Raw genomic sequence first — 15464 nt, 5'->3', positions numbered from 1 at the left:
CGACGGACCAGACCCGGGCGGCAGACGCTGGCTCTGGGGACGTGGAACGTCACCTCTCTGTGGGGGGAAGGAGCCGGAACTGGTGCGGGAGGTGGAGCGCTACCGGTTAGATCTGGTGGGGCTTACCTCACGCACAGTCTCGGTTCTGGAACCATACTCCTGGATAGGGGTTGGACTCTTTTCTTCTCCGGAGTTGCCCAGGGTGTGAGGCGCCGGGCGGGTGTGGGGATACTCACAAGCCCCCGGCTGAGCGCCGCTGTGTTGGAGTTTACCCCGTGGACGAGAGGGTCGCCTCCCCACGCCTGCGGGTTGTGGGGGAAAACTCTGACTGTTGTTTGTGCATATGCACCAAACAGGAGTTCGGAGTATTCGGCCTTCTTGGAGACCTTGACTGGAGTCCTGCATGGGGCTCCAGTGGGGACTCCATTGTTATGCTGGGGACTTCAACGCACACGTGGGCAATGATGGAGACACCTGAGAGGCGTGATTGGGAGGAACGGCCTCCCTGATCTAAACCAGAGTGGTTGTTTGTTGTTGGACTTCTGTGCTAGTCATGGATTGTCTATAACGAACACCATGTTCGAACATAGGGATGCTCATAAGTGTACCTGGTACCAGAGCACCCTAGGCCGAAGGTCAATGATCGATTTCATAATTGTTTCATCTGATCTGAGGCCGTATGTTTTGGACACTCGGGTGAAGAGAGGGGCAGAGCTGTCAACCGATCACCATCTGGTGGTGAGTTGGGTCAGGGGTGGGGAAGACTCTGGACAGACCTGGTAAGCCCAAACGTAGTGCGGGTAAATTGGGAACGTCTGGAGGAGGCCCCTGTCCGACAGACTTTCAACTCACACCTCCGGGCGGAGCTTTTCGTGCATCCCTGTGGAGGCTGGGGGCATTGAACCCGAGTGGACAATGTTCAAAGTTTCCATTGCTGAAGCTGCGGCGAGGAGCTGTGGTCTTAGGATCTTAGGTGCCTCAAGGGGCGGTAACCCACGAACACCGTGGTGGACACCAGTGGTCAGGGAAGCCGTCCGACTGAAGAAGGAGTCCTTCCGGGATATGTTATCTCGGAGGACTCCGGAGGCAGTTGCAGGGTACCGAAGGGCCCGAAGGGCTGCAGCCTCTGCCGTGAAAGAGGCAAAGCAGCGGGTGTGGGAGAAGTTTGGAGAAGACATGGAGAAGGACTTTCGGTCGGCACCAAAGTGTTTCTGGAAAACTGTTCGCCACCTCAGGAGGGGGAAGGGGAACCATCCAAGCTGTGTACAGTAAGGATGGGACACTGTTGACCTCCACTGAGGAGGTAATAGGGCGGTGGAGGGAGCACTTTGAGGAACTCCTGAATCCGACTAATACGCCCTCTATGTTAGAGGCAGAGCTGGAGGATAACGGGGATTGTCGCCGATTTCCCAGGCGGAAGTCACTGATGTAGTCAAACAACTACACAGTGGCAAAGCCCCGGGATTGATGAGATCCGTCCAGAAATGCTCAAGGCTCTGGGTGTGGAGGGGTTGTCCTGGTTGACACGCCTCTTCAACATTGCGTGGAAGTCTGGGGACGGTGCCAAAGGAGTGGCAGACTGGGGTGGTGGTTCCTCTTTTTAAAAAGGGGGACCAGAGGGTGTGTGCCAATTATAGGGGTATCACACTTCTCAGCCTCCCTGGTAAAGTCTACTCCAAGGTGCTGGAAAGGAGGGTTCGGCCGATAGTCGAACCTCGGGTTGAGGAGGAACAATGCGGATTCCGTCCTGGTCGTGGAACAACGGACCAGCTCTTCACTCGCAAGGATCCTGGAGGGAGCCTGGGAGTATGCCCAACCGGTCTACATGTGTTTTGTGGATTTGGAGAAGGCGTATGACCGGGTCCCCGGGAGATACTGTGGGAGGTGCTGCGGGAGTATGGGGTGAGGGGTCTCTACTCAGGGCCATCCAATCTCTGTATGACCAAAGTGAGAGCTGTGTCCGGGTTCTCGGTAGTAAGTCGGACTCGTTTCAGGTGAGGGTTGGCCTCCGCCAGGGCTGCGCTTTGTCACCAATCCTGTTTGTAATATTTATGGACAGGATATCGAGGCGTAGTCGGGGTGGGGAGGGGTTGCAGTTTGGTGGGCTGGGGATCTCATCGCTGCTCTTTGCAGATGATGTGGTCCTGATGGCATCATCGGCCTGCGACCTTCAGCACTCACTGGATCGGTTCGCAACCGAGTGTCAAGCGGTTGGGATGAGGATCAGCACCTCTAAATCGGAGGCCATGGTTCTCAGCAGGAAACCGATGGAATGCCTTCTCCAGGTAGGGAATGAGTCCTTACCCCAAGTGAAGGAGTTCAAGTACCTTGGGGTTTTGTTCGCGAGTGAGGGACAATGGAGCGGGAGATTGGTCGGAGAATAGGCGCAGCGGGTGCGGTATTGCATTCAATCTATCGCACCGCCAGACGAAAAGAGAGCTGAGCCAGAAGGCAAAGCTCTCGATCTACCGGTCAGTTTTCGTTCCTACCCTCACCTATGGTCATGAAGGCTGGGTCATGACCGAAAGAACGAGATCCAGGGTACAAGCGGCGAAATGGGTTTCCTCAGGAGGGTGGCTGGCGTCTCCCTTAGAGATAGGGTGAGAAGCTCAGTCATCCGTGAGGAGCTCGGAGAGAGCCGCTGCTCTTTGCGTCGAAAGGAGCCAGTTGAGGTGGTTCGGGCATCTGGTAAGGATGCCCCCTGGGCGCCTCCCTAGGGAGGTGTTCCAGGCACGTCCAGCTGGGAGGAGGCCTCGGGGAAGACCCAGGACTAGGTGGAGGGATTATATCTCCAACCTGGCCTGGGAACGCCTCGGGATCCCCCAGTCGGAGCTGGTTAATGTTGCTCGGGAAAGGGAAGTTTGGGGTCCCCTGCTGGAGCTGCTCCCCCCGCGACCCGACACCGGATAAGCGGACGAAGATGGATGGATGGATGGATGGTCATTATTCTGGACAATTTAGATTTTGTGATCATTCCAGCTCCTTCGCTGGCAAAACACTGTATTGCATCTCAGCTGTAATTACAGGAGATATTGGGAATGTCTGACATCTACAACATGTCCCACATGGCAAAAAGAACAAACCAGTGCCAAAAAGATTGCAAAGACACTATAGTCAGATAAAATACTGCAGTAATACTAATACAGTCGCTTTAGCTCATTAAGCGGGAGCTCTATACCCTACTCAGGGATCCCCACCTGCTTTGTCCAGAGGCCACTTCTGCAAAAATACCAGGAGGCCAGGGGCCAGTAAATAAACAAACATTAATAATATGTATCAGTTAAAAACAACCCTGCATACAGCAATTGTCATTTGGCAAATCAGACACAGTGGTTTAGGGTTGGTATGATATGGCAAAATATAGGCAGATTTATCTATCCATTTTTCTTTCTCCTTTCCACGTTTGCTGTCCTCACTCAATTTCAATTCAATTTTATTTATAATATCAAATCATAACAAGCGTTATCTCAAGACACTTTACAGATAGAGTAGGTCTAGACCACACTCTATAATTTACAGAGACCCAACAATTCCAGTAATTCCCCCAAGAGCAAGCATTTAGTGTGACAGTGGTGAGGAAAACCTCCCTTTTAGGAAGAAACCTGGGACAGTGTGATGAACAGTGGCAATAATAGTCACAGTAAAGATAATGGAACGTAGCAGGGCGTAGCAGGGCACTGCAGGGCGTAGCAGGACGTAGCAGGGTGTAGCAGGGCACTGCAGGGCGTAGCAGGACGTAGCAGGGCACTGCAGGGTGTAGCAGGGCGTAGCAGGGTGTAATAGGGCGTAGCAGGGCACTGCAAGGTGTAGCAGGGCGTAGCAGGACGTAGCAGGGCACTGCAGGGTGTAGCAGGGCGTAGCAGGGTGTAGCAGTGCACTGCAGGGCGTAGCAGGGTGTAGCAGGACGCAGAGCAGGACCACGGCGACAGGCTGCAACCATGATTTATGTTCCACCCTAATCCGAGGAAAACTGCTGGGCGAAAAAAAAACATAAGGGCTCCGGGGTAATAAGCTCCCCAGAGCTAGGTTAGTAACAAGGATTTCTGGGACATGGATGCACACAGATGGAAAGAGAGAGGAGAGAGGAGCTCAGTGTGTCAAAGGACACCCTTTTTTTTTATGAACAATGCTTTTTATGCACTCTGGCACATTTGTTTTTGTTTTTACATTCAAAGTACAAAAAGATAGTCCCAGTGTGAATCAATTTATTTTCATTGTGAGTTATAAAATGGCCACCCGGTTGAGTATCGCTGGCCTACACAGTCTGCTTATGTCTGATTTGACTTATTGACAAAGGGCTCAAAATATGTTGCACAGTAAGAAACAAAAACACACAAAAAAGAGATTAGCTATTTGCATGGTGGTCGTCTTAGTCCTGAAGCAGAAGCCTGACCGTCTGGTTTCACCTGGCTGATAAAGTGTCAGAAAGGTGGTGTTGTGAATTTATACATATGCACAGTATAGTCCAAGGTACTCAAACTCTCTCAAAAAGAGAATGTTTATAGATTCATCTTAATGCTGACATCTTTTTACCAAGGTTGATCTTCAGCCATTGGGGATTTTTCACTCTTATATTGAGGTGATGTGTGTTGTTGTCGAGACGTTCCTGAGAGCATTGCATTGCATTGAATTTCCTATTCCTATTTCCTCCTCCTTGAGGTGGCATTACATAAACAGACGTAAACACTGTAGAGTTTTACAATACTGCAAATATATCTCAACCGGGCCCCCCAATGACAGCAGTGCATGGTGAAAGGCTGCACCTACGTCAAGGTTTCTTAGTTTCCCTTATGAGATCTATTTACTGTACACATTGTCCACCCTATTTTTCCCTAGGATGTAATTGCCTTCCATTTGCTGTCTTCACAGCGCAAACATACATTAAGGTCCAAGTGTGAACTGTGAATCACTCTTTAGGTTGCCTGGATACGTCAGCTTGACAACGTTAATGGCCAAATTGCTGTATGAATGTCTAATTTGCTTATCAAATGAGATGTTTTTTTGCTTAATGTTGGATATGAACAAAAACACTTGCTCAAGTCCTGCATCAGCAAGGCACTGACCCAGCCCTGTGTTGCTGTGGGATGCATGGCCTGGCACTGAATCAATTCATTTATTTTTAAGAGAGCTAATGAAGCCTGATACTTCTATAATGATGCAGAATGGTGACCTAGGTCCCAGCTGGTGTTTGTTGTTCCCAGCGGTCCGAATAATTTGCTACATAATAATCCGACTTTCCACAAAGCAACTGTATCAACAGTACGGCACTGTTATTAGTTACGTATCGTCCCGAGACTTGTTTAATAAGCAGATATGGGCCTGTTATGCAAGTATGTGATATTAAAATAAACAGAACTTCTATTATAAAACTCTGAAACACATTTCTTGATTTTGACCATATCCAATATTTCAGTATAGCTTTTTTGTGTGAATATGTGTGTAGGTGTGTGTGTGTGTGTGTGTGTGTGTGTGTATACCCATGTCTGAGTGTTGTCTGAGGAGTTTAGCCTAGTTCCAGCTTCCACTTTAGCTCCAATCCTTTGACCTCAGTAGCCTCAGTAGGTTCTCGGCAGTCTCCTGTAGATTCTTCCAGCATCTGGTTGATCACGTGTCCTTGTCGTGAGTTGACAAATCCTCCTAGCTCCCGCGCCCCCTCATCCCTTACCCGACCCTCACGCTGGCCTAAACCTCCCCCTGTCAGTGCCCCTGTCACCCTTCCACTCCTACCCAGCGCCTCAAATATCTCGACACCTTGTCAGAAACTGTTCCCACGTGACTCTCTGCAGGATCCTGAAGAGACAGACACCACAGAGCAAGACACCGATAGCCTCTGTCCCAAGAAGGTACTCCACTGTCCTGAAGATACAGCAAAGAATGCTACACGTTGCCAAGCAATAATGAACTGTGATAACAGATAATATTTAGTGTAACGCCATTGTTAGGATGATTGCCCCTTACACCAGTGTCGTATTGTTAATGCTTGTGTTCCTCCAAATTAAAGGTGCCTTGAGGAGTTTTTGACCACTAGTAGTGCTATGGAGCACTGGTATAATAGGAGGCTCCCTGTTTATTTGTATCTTGTGTGCATGCACCAGGACGCTATTCCGTGCACAGGAACTTAACAGTCCCTCCAGAAAAACGTGATTATGCGATCGCATAATTCAATGCATAATCAGCTAAAGTCTGCATATTTATGCGAGGGCTGCATTTTTTCAAATCCGCCGCACTTTCGCCGCATAAATTGCCGATTTCCACGCAAAATATAAAATATGTGGGGCTTGCATTTCATAATCCCCGCATTTTCGTTGCAAAAAAGTCACATATATCTTAGCAGAAAGTTGAAAAATGTTGCGTTTACTTAACACAAGAGCAGCCCTTTTCCCCTGTTGCCATGGGAACTTTATGAAAAGCAGGGTGTTGGGGAAATCACTTTTTTTTTCTCTTTTTCATCAAACCGCAGTTTTTGCAAGTTCCCGCAATTTCATCGCATAAAATTGCATAAATATCTCGCATATTCCACATCACATTTTTTAAGAAAACATGCTGCATAATCAAGGATTTTTGCCCGCAACAATCACAAAAAAGCTCCGCATTTTTCTGGAAAAAAGTTGCGTTTCCACCAAGCAGTTCAGTTTGGTTTGTTACACATTAGAACGGTTACTTTCACAATTGCATTAGCAAAAGTTGTGGATAGTACTTGGTAGTTTTTTTTTGGTACCACCTCAGTCGAGGTTCCAAGCGAGCTTAGCCGATACTAGAAGGTGGAGTTAAAACACTGCAGACCACTGGTTGGTCAAAGAAAATCATCACTAGCGCGACTTCCTGCAATAAGCCACCATTTTTAAATAGCCAAGCTATCGTCAATAAAGATCCCTATTCGCTCCACCCAGATTTAAAAGAAAATGGAAATGGCACCCTGCAAAACTAAGCCGAACACTAAGCATTACCTTAGCTACACTACGGCGTACAATTGATAAAGTGTAGACCCTGAGGGTGAAATATGCTTTTATTCTCTCCCAGCTGTTATCGACCTTTTCTTCAGCAGAAAAGCTCTGATACTGCCATTTACGCTACCTGCCCGACGCCAAACGGCACACCGCTAGCAACTAACTGCTGGACGTAGTGAAGCATGTAGCACGGCCAAAGTCCAGCCTCGAGTATTAAAGGTGCAATATGTAATATTGTATGTAATACTGGCAGCTAGCGGTTAAAATAGTTACTGCACTACCAATTCAAAATACTGGAGAGTCCTTTCCCCCGCCCCCTCCTGCCCAGACTCAAAGTTCACGGAGGTTGCCAGGCTGAGACCGCAGCATTCACAACAATGTTGCTAGACGCTTTTCTCACATAGCCAGACATTACTCCACAGCACAGCGGAGTAGCTAACGGTAGATGCTAGTCTCTCATAGCCAGACGTTACTCCACAGCACAGCGGAGTAGCTAACGGTAGATGTTAGTCTCACATAGCCAGACGTTACTCCACAGCACAGCGGAGTAGCTAACGTTAGATGTTAGTCTCACATAGCCAGACATTACTCCACAGCACAGTGGAGTAGCTAACGTTAGATGCTAGTCTCACATAGCCAGACATTACTCCACAGCACAGCGGAGTAGCTAACGGTAGATGCTAGTCTCACATAGCCAGACATTACTCCACAGCACAGCGGAGTAGCTAACGTTAGATACTAGTCTCACATAGCCAGACGTTACTCCACAGCACAGCGGAGTAGCTAACGGTAGATGCTAGTCTCACATAGCCAGACATTACTCCACAGCACAGCGGAGTAGCTAACGTTAGATGCTAGTCTCACATAGCCAGACATTACTCCACAGCACAGCGGAGTAGCTAACGTTAGATGCTGGCTATATATAGATTGTCATAAAAGCCCATGCTCATGCAGAGCTCTGTACCCAACTGACAGACACACTTTTTCCCTGGCTGTCAAACTGGGCCGTTGATAACAACACACCGATCAAAACATAAACCTAAATTCCGTCACGGCATGTAAATTTCAAAAAGAAAAAATACTGACATTAGCATTGTTGTCAGAAAAGATAGTATTTCAGTTTAACATGTTTCCTTAATATCTGATGAGGCATTGGTGTCATTTATGGATTTATTACAGTACAAATATTACATATTGGACCTTTAATATAGGGGCCGACAACCTCTAGCTCATCCGGTAGAGCGCCAGAGTCCTTGGCAGCGGCCATGGTTCGATCCAAGAAAAAAGTAAAAAGGATGGAAATGTAATTATATGATGTTAAAGGTGCTGTAGTTAAGATTGTGAAGATCCAGGACTTAGCCAAAAAATTTGAACATAGACAACTTCTCATCCCCTCCCCCCTTTCTGCTAAAGCCCAAAACGGTCTCCTAAGCCCCTCCCCCCACAAGGGAGAATGAATGTGTGTGCATAAGCAGTGATTGACACGCAGTTAGACATCCCCCCTGGCCCTGATTGGTGCATCTGAACAGGGAGCGGTGGATTTTTGCAAATCGCACTACAGACTGTAGGTGGTGTTTTTTTAATGACCTGCTTCATGTAGTTCTACTGGAACATAGGGTCAGTTTCAGCGAATATGACTGAAAGGTAGTTTCATAAGTCTTACCTACTGCACCTTTAACTATGTTTACATTCATGAGTTCTCACTTTAATGTTGTAAGTACAGTACACTGCTATGTACTGCATCTTTAACAGCCAATTAGAAGTTAGGAACAGGAGCTCCACACAGTTAAAACAGGTTTCAAGTGTTGACAGAAAAAAACAGATCGATGTTTGAATGAGTTTGTGATGTGTTGTGGGTGTGCGGTGTGTTAATATATGATGTCTTCTATTGAAGAAAAAAAAATCAAACTGTTCTCACATCTTTCTCCCTCTCCCCCCCACAACTCCTCTTGGTCTCTAAAGCTTCAGGAAGGCCAGCTTGTGGTGCGTCACTTCCAGTTCCTGCGCTGGTCCCCGTACCGCGACGTGCCCGACTCCAAGAAAGCCTTCCTCAGCCTTTTGGCTCAGGTTCACAACTGGCAGATGGAGTGTGGAGAGGGACGCACCATCGTCCACTGCCTGTGAGTCTGCTTACATGCATCTGCACTGTGTGTGTGTGTGTGTGTGTGTGTGTGTGTGTGTGTGTGTGTGTGTGTGTGTGTGTGTGTGTGTGTGTGTGTGTGTGTGTGTGTGTGTGTGTGTGTGTGTGTGTGTGTGTGTGTGTGTGTGTGTGTGTGTGTATACTGTATATGTGTTTTGGATTTAACCCTCCTGTTGTCCTTGGGTCAAATTTGACCCATATTCAAACTTGCTTTATCAGAAATGTTTTTTGTTGTTTTCTTTTAAACCAGATTGCCCAAAAATAACTGAATGAAGTTGGCTAGAAGCCTAGGTTTGACGCATCATTGCTTGATTATTTATATTTATGCAAACAGGTGTGATTAGGTGCTGCCATTTCAAAAATGGAAATGGTTTAAAAACAGTATCCTGTCTAAACTTTGACATATACTAGTCTGTGACTATCCATTAACAAACGTTCCTCTGATCTTAACTATTAGTCTAAATAATTCATCATGTGTGCTTGTATTCCTTTACTGCATTATGTATAAATGCATATAAATGAAGTTTATTGACCATGATTTCAAAAAAGAAGTATAAAACAACAAGAAAAAAAAAATATCTTGAAAACAAGAGGGGGAGGAAACAGGTGCATGGTCGACAGGAGGACAATACGAGGCTTAAGCTGCAGTCTACAGTATATTCAGAAGTAAATAAATTCAACATCATAACGTCCAGGGAGGACAGTGTCTTTTTCCGACGAGGGCCCGGCTGGGGCCAGTCCCAGACTGATGGCAGCGTTAATGTAGAGCCCAATAGTTTCAGTGATACCAAAGCTAAGAATTTCAAAAAGCTATTAGACAGACTCCATAGGGCCATATGACTACTCCTATACTATTCCAACCGAGTCACCCTACTGTAACTGTAGTTTAAAAAAAAACATCATTACATTGTTTTAGGCCTGGTGGGGTCAACTTAGGCCCGATGTATGTGTGACTAGTACTACTAAATATTTGTGGTACTTACCATTATGGTTATAGGATGTGCAATGCCTGATAGGGTACTGGTGAAATATATATATATATATATATATATATATATATATATATATATATATATATATATGCTATGTTATATTTTATATGATATTATGCAATTGGGCATTGTGCAATACAGAACTATGGACCACAGCATGAGTTAATGGGAAATGTGCAATCATTATCACCAAAGATTCTTTTGTACCTTTAAAATAATGTTTCCAAAATCATTTCAGTGTTTCATCAACTCGTAACAGGGTGAACGACACTGTGCATTCGCTTTGCGGCTCTCTAACCGCACTATGCAAGTATGCCAGATGGGTTTGCGGATCTGTAGTTCGAATGAGACATATTGAGTCTTTGTGTCTTTACATGAGCTGCCTGCCTTCCATTAGATCTGTCCTCCATCTCCTATCAGGCTCTTTGAACTCTGGAGGTCAGGCAGACTGTGTTTTAGACATCTCATATCTGATTTTAATGAGAACTTTACTCCGATATCCATCTTAAAAGTCTGCTAGTTGGCCTTTTTGTGACAGCATGCTTGATCTGTGCTCTGTCAAACTGTGACATTTCCCTCTGAGAAGCTGTCTGCACCGCTGTCGCACATCTTTATTAGGTCACTCATGTCTTTATACTTCTGCTCTGTGTGTTTGTGTCTATGCGTCTTCGTCCCCTTCTTTCCGGAGCAGGAATGGCGGCGGTCGAAGCGGTACTTTCTGTGCCAGCACCATGATCTTGGAGATGATTCGTCACCACAGCATGGTGGACGTGTTCTTTGCTGCCAAAACGCTGCGCAACTCCAAGCCGAACATGGTGGAGACAATGGTGAGGGTCCTTCATCTCCCTTTACTGCAACATACTGTATTATACATCGCACTACACGGCTGCCTCAGACAGGGTATGTCAGGGAAGACAGAGCCACTATCCAGAAAGAAATCAAACCTTTTTTATTACTGGTTTCTCTTATTTAATATATTTAGAAAAAACACATAAATTGACATCTCCACAGTAAAGGTGTGTTTAGACTAAATGGGAATTTGTTTCCCGCATACGTAAATACATTTTTAGATGCAGCATATAACATACATACATACATCTGTGCGATACTCCTCTGGTATTTGGACTCACTGGCTTGGTGTTTTTTCTTCTTTATAATATGGACCATTTTTTATACAAAGTCAAAGAAAAGCGGCAAGCGATCGCAAATCGATACAGATTTTCTTAAAGTAGCACAAATTGAGAAAATGTGTCAAGTTGAGCAATACAATACATAGTTTGCATTTATCATGAGGTCTGACTCCAATTTATGAACATGCATGTAACAAGAACAAAGCAGAGGCAGAAGGGAAATAGAGCTCAGCAATGTGGTTCCGGAAGTGAAATTCCCATTCATTTTCTCCATAAGAATTTTGGTTATTAGCCATAATGTCTAAACGATCCTGACCACGAGCTATGAGCTTGTAAAAACGAAGGTTCATGCCTCTGTAGAAGCCACGAGTTGGTATCATGTCAACCTTGTTTTAGAAAAAGAAGACATTTTATTCACGATGTCATGGAGAAGTACTACACTACCCACAATCCTAAGCATAACGGCGACGTTATCTGATCGATGGAGCATGCTGTTACCACAGAAATATTTACCAAAGCCGCAAAAAAAAATTCCAGGTTAGGTCAGTTCAAAGGGCTTCACAGATGACTAAAAAAACAATAATAAGACAAAATTGCTGAACGTATAAACAACTAAAAAGACAAAAACAATTTAACAATTAGAAACCAATGTACGCAAGACAACAACAATAGAAATAGTTAGGCTTGGGTATCATTTGGATTTTTTCCGATACCGGTGCTAAAACGATACTTTTAAAACGGTACCGGTGCCTGAACTGAAATATAGATAATATATTTATAATGTATATAATATTAACAATGTCATAATAACTTGTAACAATTACTTATTTCACCAGTAAATTGCTGGTAAACGACAAAAACAAGCACCAGATGGAAAAGGGTATTTTACAATAACTTTGAATGCACCATGAGGCTGGCGAGTTTCAAGTGAATGCACCATCTGTTGTTTTTCCGACGTCAGCAGCTGCAGTCAGACTGTTAGGTCCCGGTGTTGGACTCCTCTACAGGGAAATACAGTCACACGTTACACCGCTTAACGTAAGCTGTCAGCATTTTAACCAGCGGGTTTAATCCAGCTACTAGCTAACGGTAACGTAGCGTCCCGTGCAGCGATGCTTTTCGTTCTTATTCGGTCTCTTTACTACCGTTTACGTCGGAACTGGTGCCCTATTGGCACCGCGTTTCGGTACCCAACCCTATAAATGGTACACCTCAGGTTTTAGTGTCACTCTTTCTTCTTTCTGCCTAAATCCATTATCTAGCACTGACATTCAGCAGTCATACAGGCACAAATCCATAGTGGAGGAGACACCATTACCAATCTCCCCACCCACAGTCACCAGCATGCAATACAGCTATATAAGGAACAGGATGGCTTTTGAGTAAGGAGATCACACACAAATACAAATACAAACATAAATAGACAGCCAATGAATCATCGCAGTTATGTGGTATGGATAGCAGAAGTATAGGGGTTGTGACCCTTTCTTGTCTGATACTCCCAAAGTTTTTTAAAGAATAAGCCTGGAGATATTCCATGTTTTTTATGTTCAACATAAGGAGATGAAAATCCCATGAAAAGACCTGAACCTACAGTGCATCCTCTCTCAATACTTTCTGACTTCCCACGCCCATTGGTTCCTATTGGACATATACATCTTTAAAGGAATAGTTAGACATTTTGGGAAATACATTTATTTACTGTCTTGCAGAGGGTTACATGAGAAGGTCAATATGTGTCTGTCTGCTTATTATGAAGCTACAGCCAGGAAATGGCTAGTTTAGCCTAGCGCAGAGACTTGAAGCAGGGTCAAACAGCTAGCCCGGCTCTGGCCAAAGGGGACACCATCCGCCCCCCGAACCCTCTAAAGCTCCCTTATTAGAACATTATTTCTCTTTTATTTAATCTGACCTGTTAGATGGCATCTGCACGTCTTTAAAAGTCTTAAAAAGTTTTGTATTCAGTTTCCTTTAAAAAAAAAAAAAAAAAAAAAAAAAAAAAAAAAATTATTTTTTGGGGGGCTTTTTCCCTTTATTACAAGTGACAGAGGATAGACATGAAAGGGGGAGAGAGATGGGGGATGACACGCAGCAAAGGGCAGCAGGCCGGATTCAAAACCTGTGCCGCTGTAGGACTCACCCAACATGGGGCTTAACGCTCTCACTGGGTGAGCTAGAGGCCGACCCAAACAGAGGAACATTTAAGGGAAAATTTCTAGTTCACGCAAATGATTTACTGTTGATATGAAAACAACTAATCTTGATCAATATCTGTGCTTGTTCTAGGAGCAGTACCGGTTCTGCTATGACCTGGCCCAGGAGTACCTGGACTGTTTGGAAGTCAGATAGCACCAATCCCTCCCTTCTGGTCCCTCTTGGAGGAGAAGGTCTGCGTCCTGGATCCTGGATCTGTGCTCCTGCCTCCTTTTAATCCATGTATACAGCTCTGGTTGTCTTTGTGCGCCATGCCTGGATGAAACACTGTCTGCCGTAAAGACATAACAATTTAGAAAGCTCACTGGGCAATTTGTAACATACTACTGACACCCTTTTTTTTTGCTTTTTCTCGGCGTTCTGATCCAACCTATACTCTTTCGTGCCACTTCACATCTTGCCAAACCACAGGACACTTAACAGGAGTAGAGTCGGTTTTCTATCCGAGCTCCGTCGAGGCAGCCGGACCGGCTGTCGTGCACCTCGCCGACAGGACTCAAAGAGCTCAGCTGTATCCTGCCTTACTACGAACAAACACTAAAAGGGAACTACAGTTGACGCCAACCACTGGGTGATATTGTGTGTTTGTTTGTAACACTGTAAATGGTGCAATCTGCTGTTGGTGAACATCCCGTGTCGTACGGTACTATATTTGAACTTTATTATGTGGGTGAGGCTGACGATTGAAGGTAAACCCCGAGGGAAGAAGTCAGTCAAATCTGATGGACATATCTGTACAGTAGAGTTGTCTTGGACCTAATTTCTCTTTATTTATTTTCTCTGTATATAGATGCCCCCCTCCCCTCCCTTCCCCCCCGGGTGTTTCTAGATGTTCTTAACGTCTTATCAGTGTGCCAATCCATTCTCTCTGTGTTTGTAAATGGGGATCACTTCAGCATCTGCATGCCCAGTCTTAAGTGTTTTCATTGCAGTGTGTGGCCCAAGTCTGCTTCAGGATGGATTCTGCAACGTAAATCCCTCCGCTCGTCCTCTGAGAGCTCCGTAAAAGAATAACCGCGTGTTGCTGTGAGAATACGGCGAAAAAGCTGTCGCTTTCTAAATTTGTATTTATTCAATGTGTTTTATTTTCTAAATAGTGTATAAAACAGGAAAGTAAATAAAATATGTTGTTGCTTAACAGCTACGCTTTTTGGAGAGATTTTTTTTTTCGGGTACAGGCCTAGGGCCCCTGGACAGGAACCTCTGTATGAAGTGACTGTTAACATTTCAATCAAATAAGCACAAAACCACACTGAAAGGCCAAACAATAGACAGAAAAAGACCACAAAGAGATGTGAAATGACCACAAAGACATACAAAACTACCATCAAGAGACTCAGAATGACCACCAAGAGATGTGGAATTAAGAGACGCAAGATGGCCACAAAGAGACACAAGGGCTACTACGTTCAGACTGCAGGCAAAAGTGTCCCTAATCTGATTTTTGGGGGGTCAATGACAACGTCAGACTTCTTCAGAAGTTGTGTGAATCTTTCCCAGATTAGATTTTTTCAAATCAGATTTAGACCACTTCCATATATGGTCCTGAATCAGACCCAGGTCTGATGTTTTTTTTCAATGTGGCCGCAGTGTGAACAACCGAGGCGGATTTGATGCGACTTTTACGTCAATGTACGTCGACATTTGTCACAATTATGCTCCGGCGGGAGTTAGAACTAGACACAGACAGTAAAATTTAAAAACTTGACTTGGCCTACAAAATGGAGAAGAGTGATGGAGCGAGTCAATGGAGGGAGATTTGCAGCCAATACCCGCAAAAGGCCAACATAGCCAGTTTGGCTCTCTTTCTCTTCATTCTTCTCCTCCTCAGCACCTGCTCATTAATGTTACGGCTGCCAATACACAAACCTTTTGAAATAAAAGTGAAAATGCTTCCTTCCTCCATAACCTCCCCTAACTTTAGTGGAACAGCGTGCTGCGTCTGATGTCATTGTTAGTGTTCTAAGCGGGTCACTTCGAAACCGTAAACAGTTCACACTGGAATCTGATAAAGGCCACATTTTAAAAGGTAACATGAACA

General features: G+C 45.1%; 1 protein-coding gene across 6 annotated transcripts in view; it reads left to right on the top strand.

Moving 5' to 3' along the window:
- The window catches only part of ptprua (protein tyrosine phosphatase receptor type Ua), a 246327-nt gene extending 231803 nt beyond the window's left edge, over nucleotides 1-14524 (top strand). For all 6 annotated transcript variants that reach the window (XM_028598344.1, XM_028598343.1, XM_028598342.1 and 3 more), the window contains 3 exons: nucleotides 8910-9067; nucleotides 10771-10906; nucleotides 13496-14524. In XM_028598344.1, coding sequence (XP_028454145.1) covers nucleotides 8910-9067; nucleotides 10771-10906; nucleotides 13496-13558 — 357 coding nt within the window. In that variant the 3' untranslated portion in view covers nucleotides 13559-14524. The remainder of the gene's footprint in view (nucleotides 1-8909; nucleotides 9068-10770; nucleotides 10907-13495) is intronic.
- The last annotated feature ends 940 nt before the right edge of the window (nucleotides 14525-15464 follow it).

This window comes from Perca flavescens, chromosome 14 (assembly GCF_004354835.1).
Source record: "Perca flavescens isolate YP-PL-M2 chromosome 14, PFLA_1.0, whole genome shotgun sequence".
Classification (NCBI taxonomy): domain Eukaryota; kingdom Metazoa; phylum Chordata; class Actinopteri; order Perciformes; family Percidae; genus Perca; species Perca flavescens.
The sequence above is the reverse complement of the archived record's forward strand: the minus strand, read 5'-3'. Positions and strand labels throughout refer to the sequence as shown.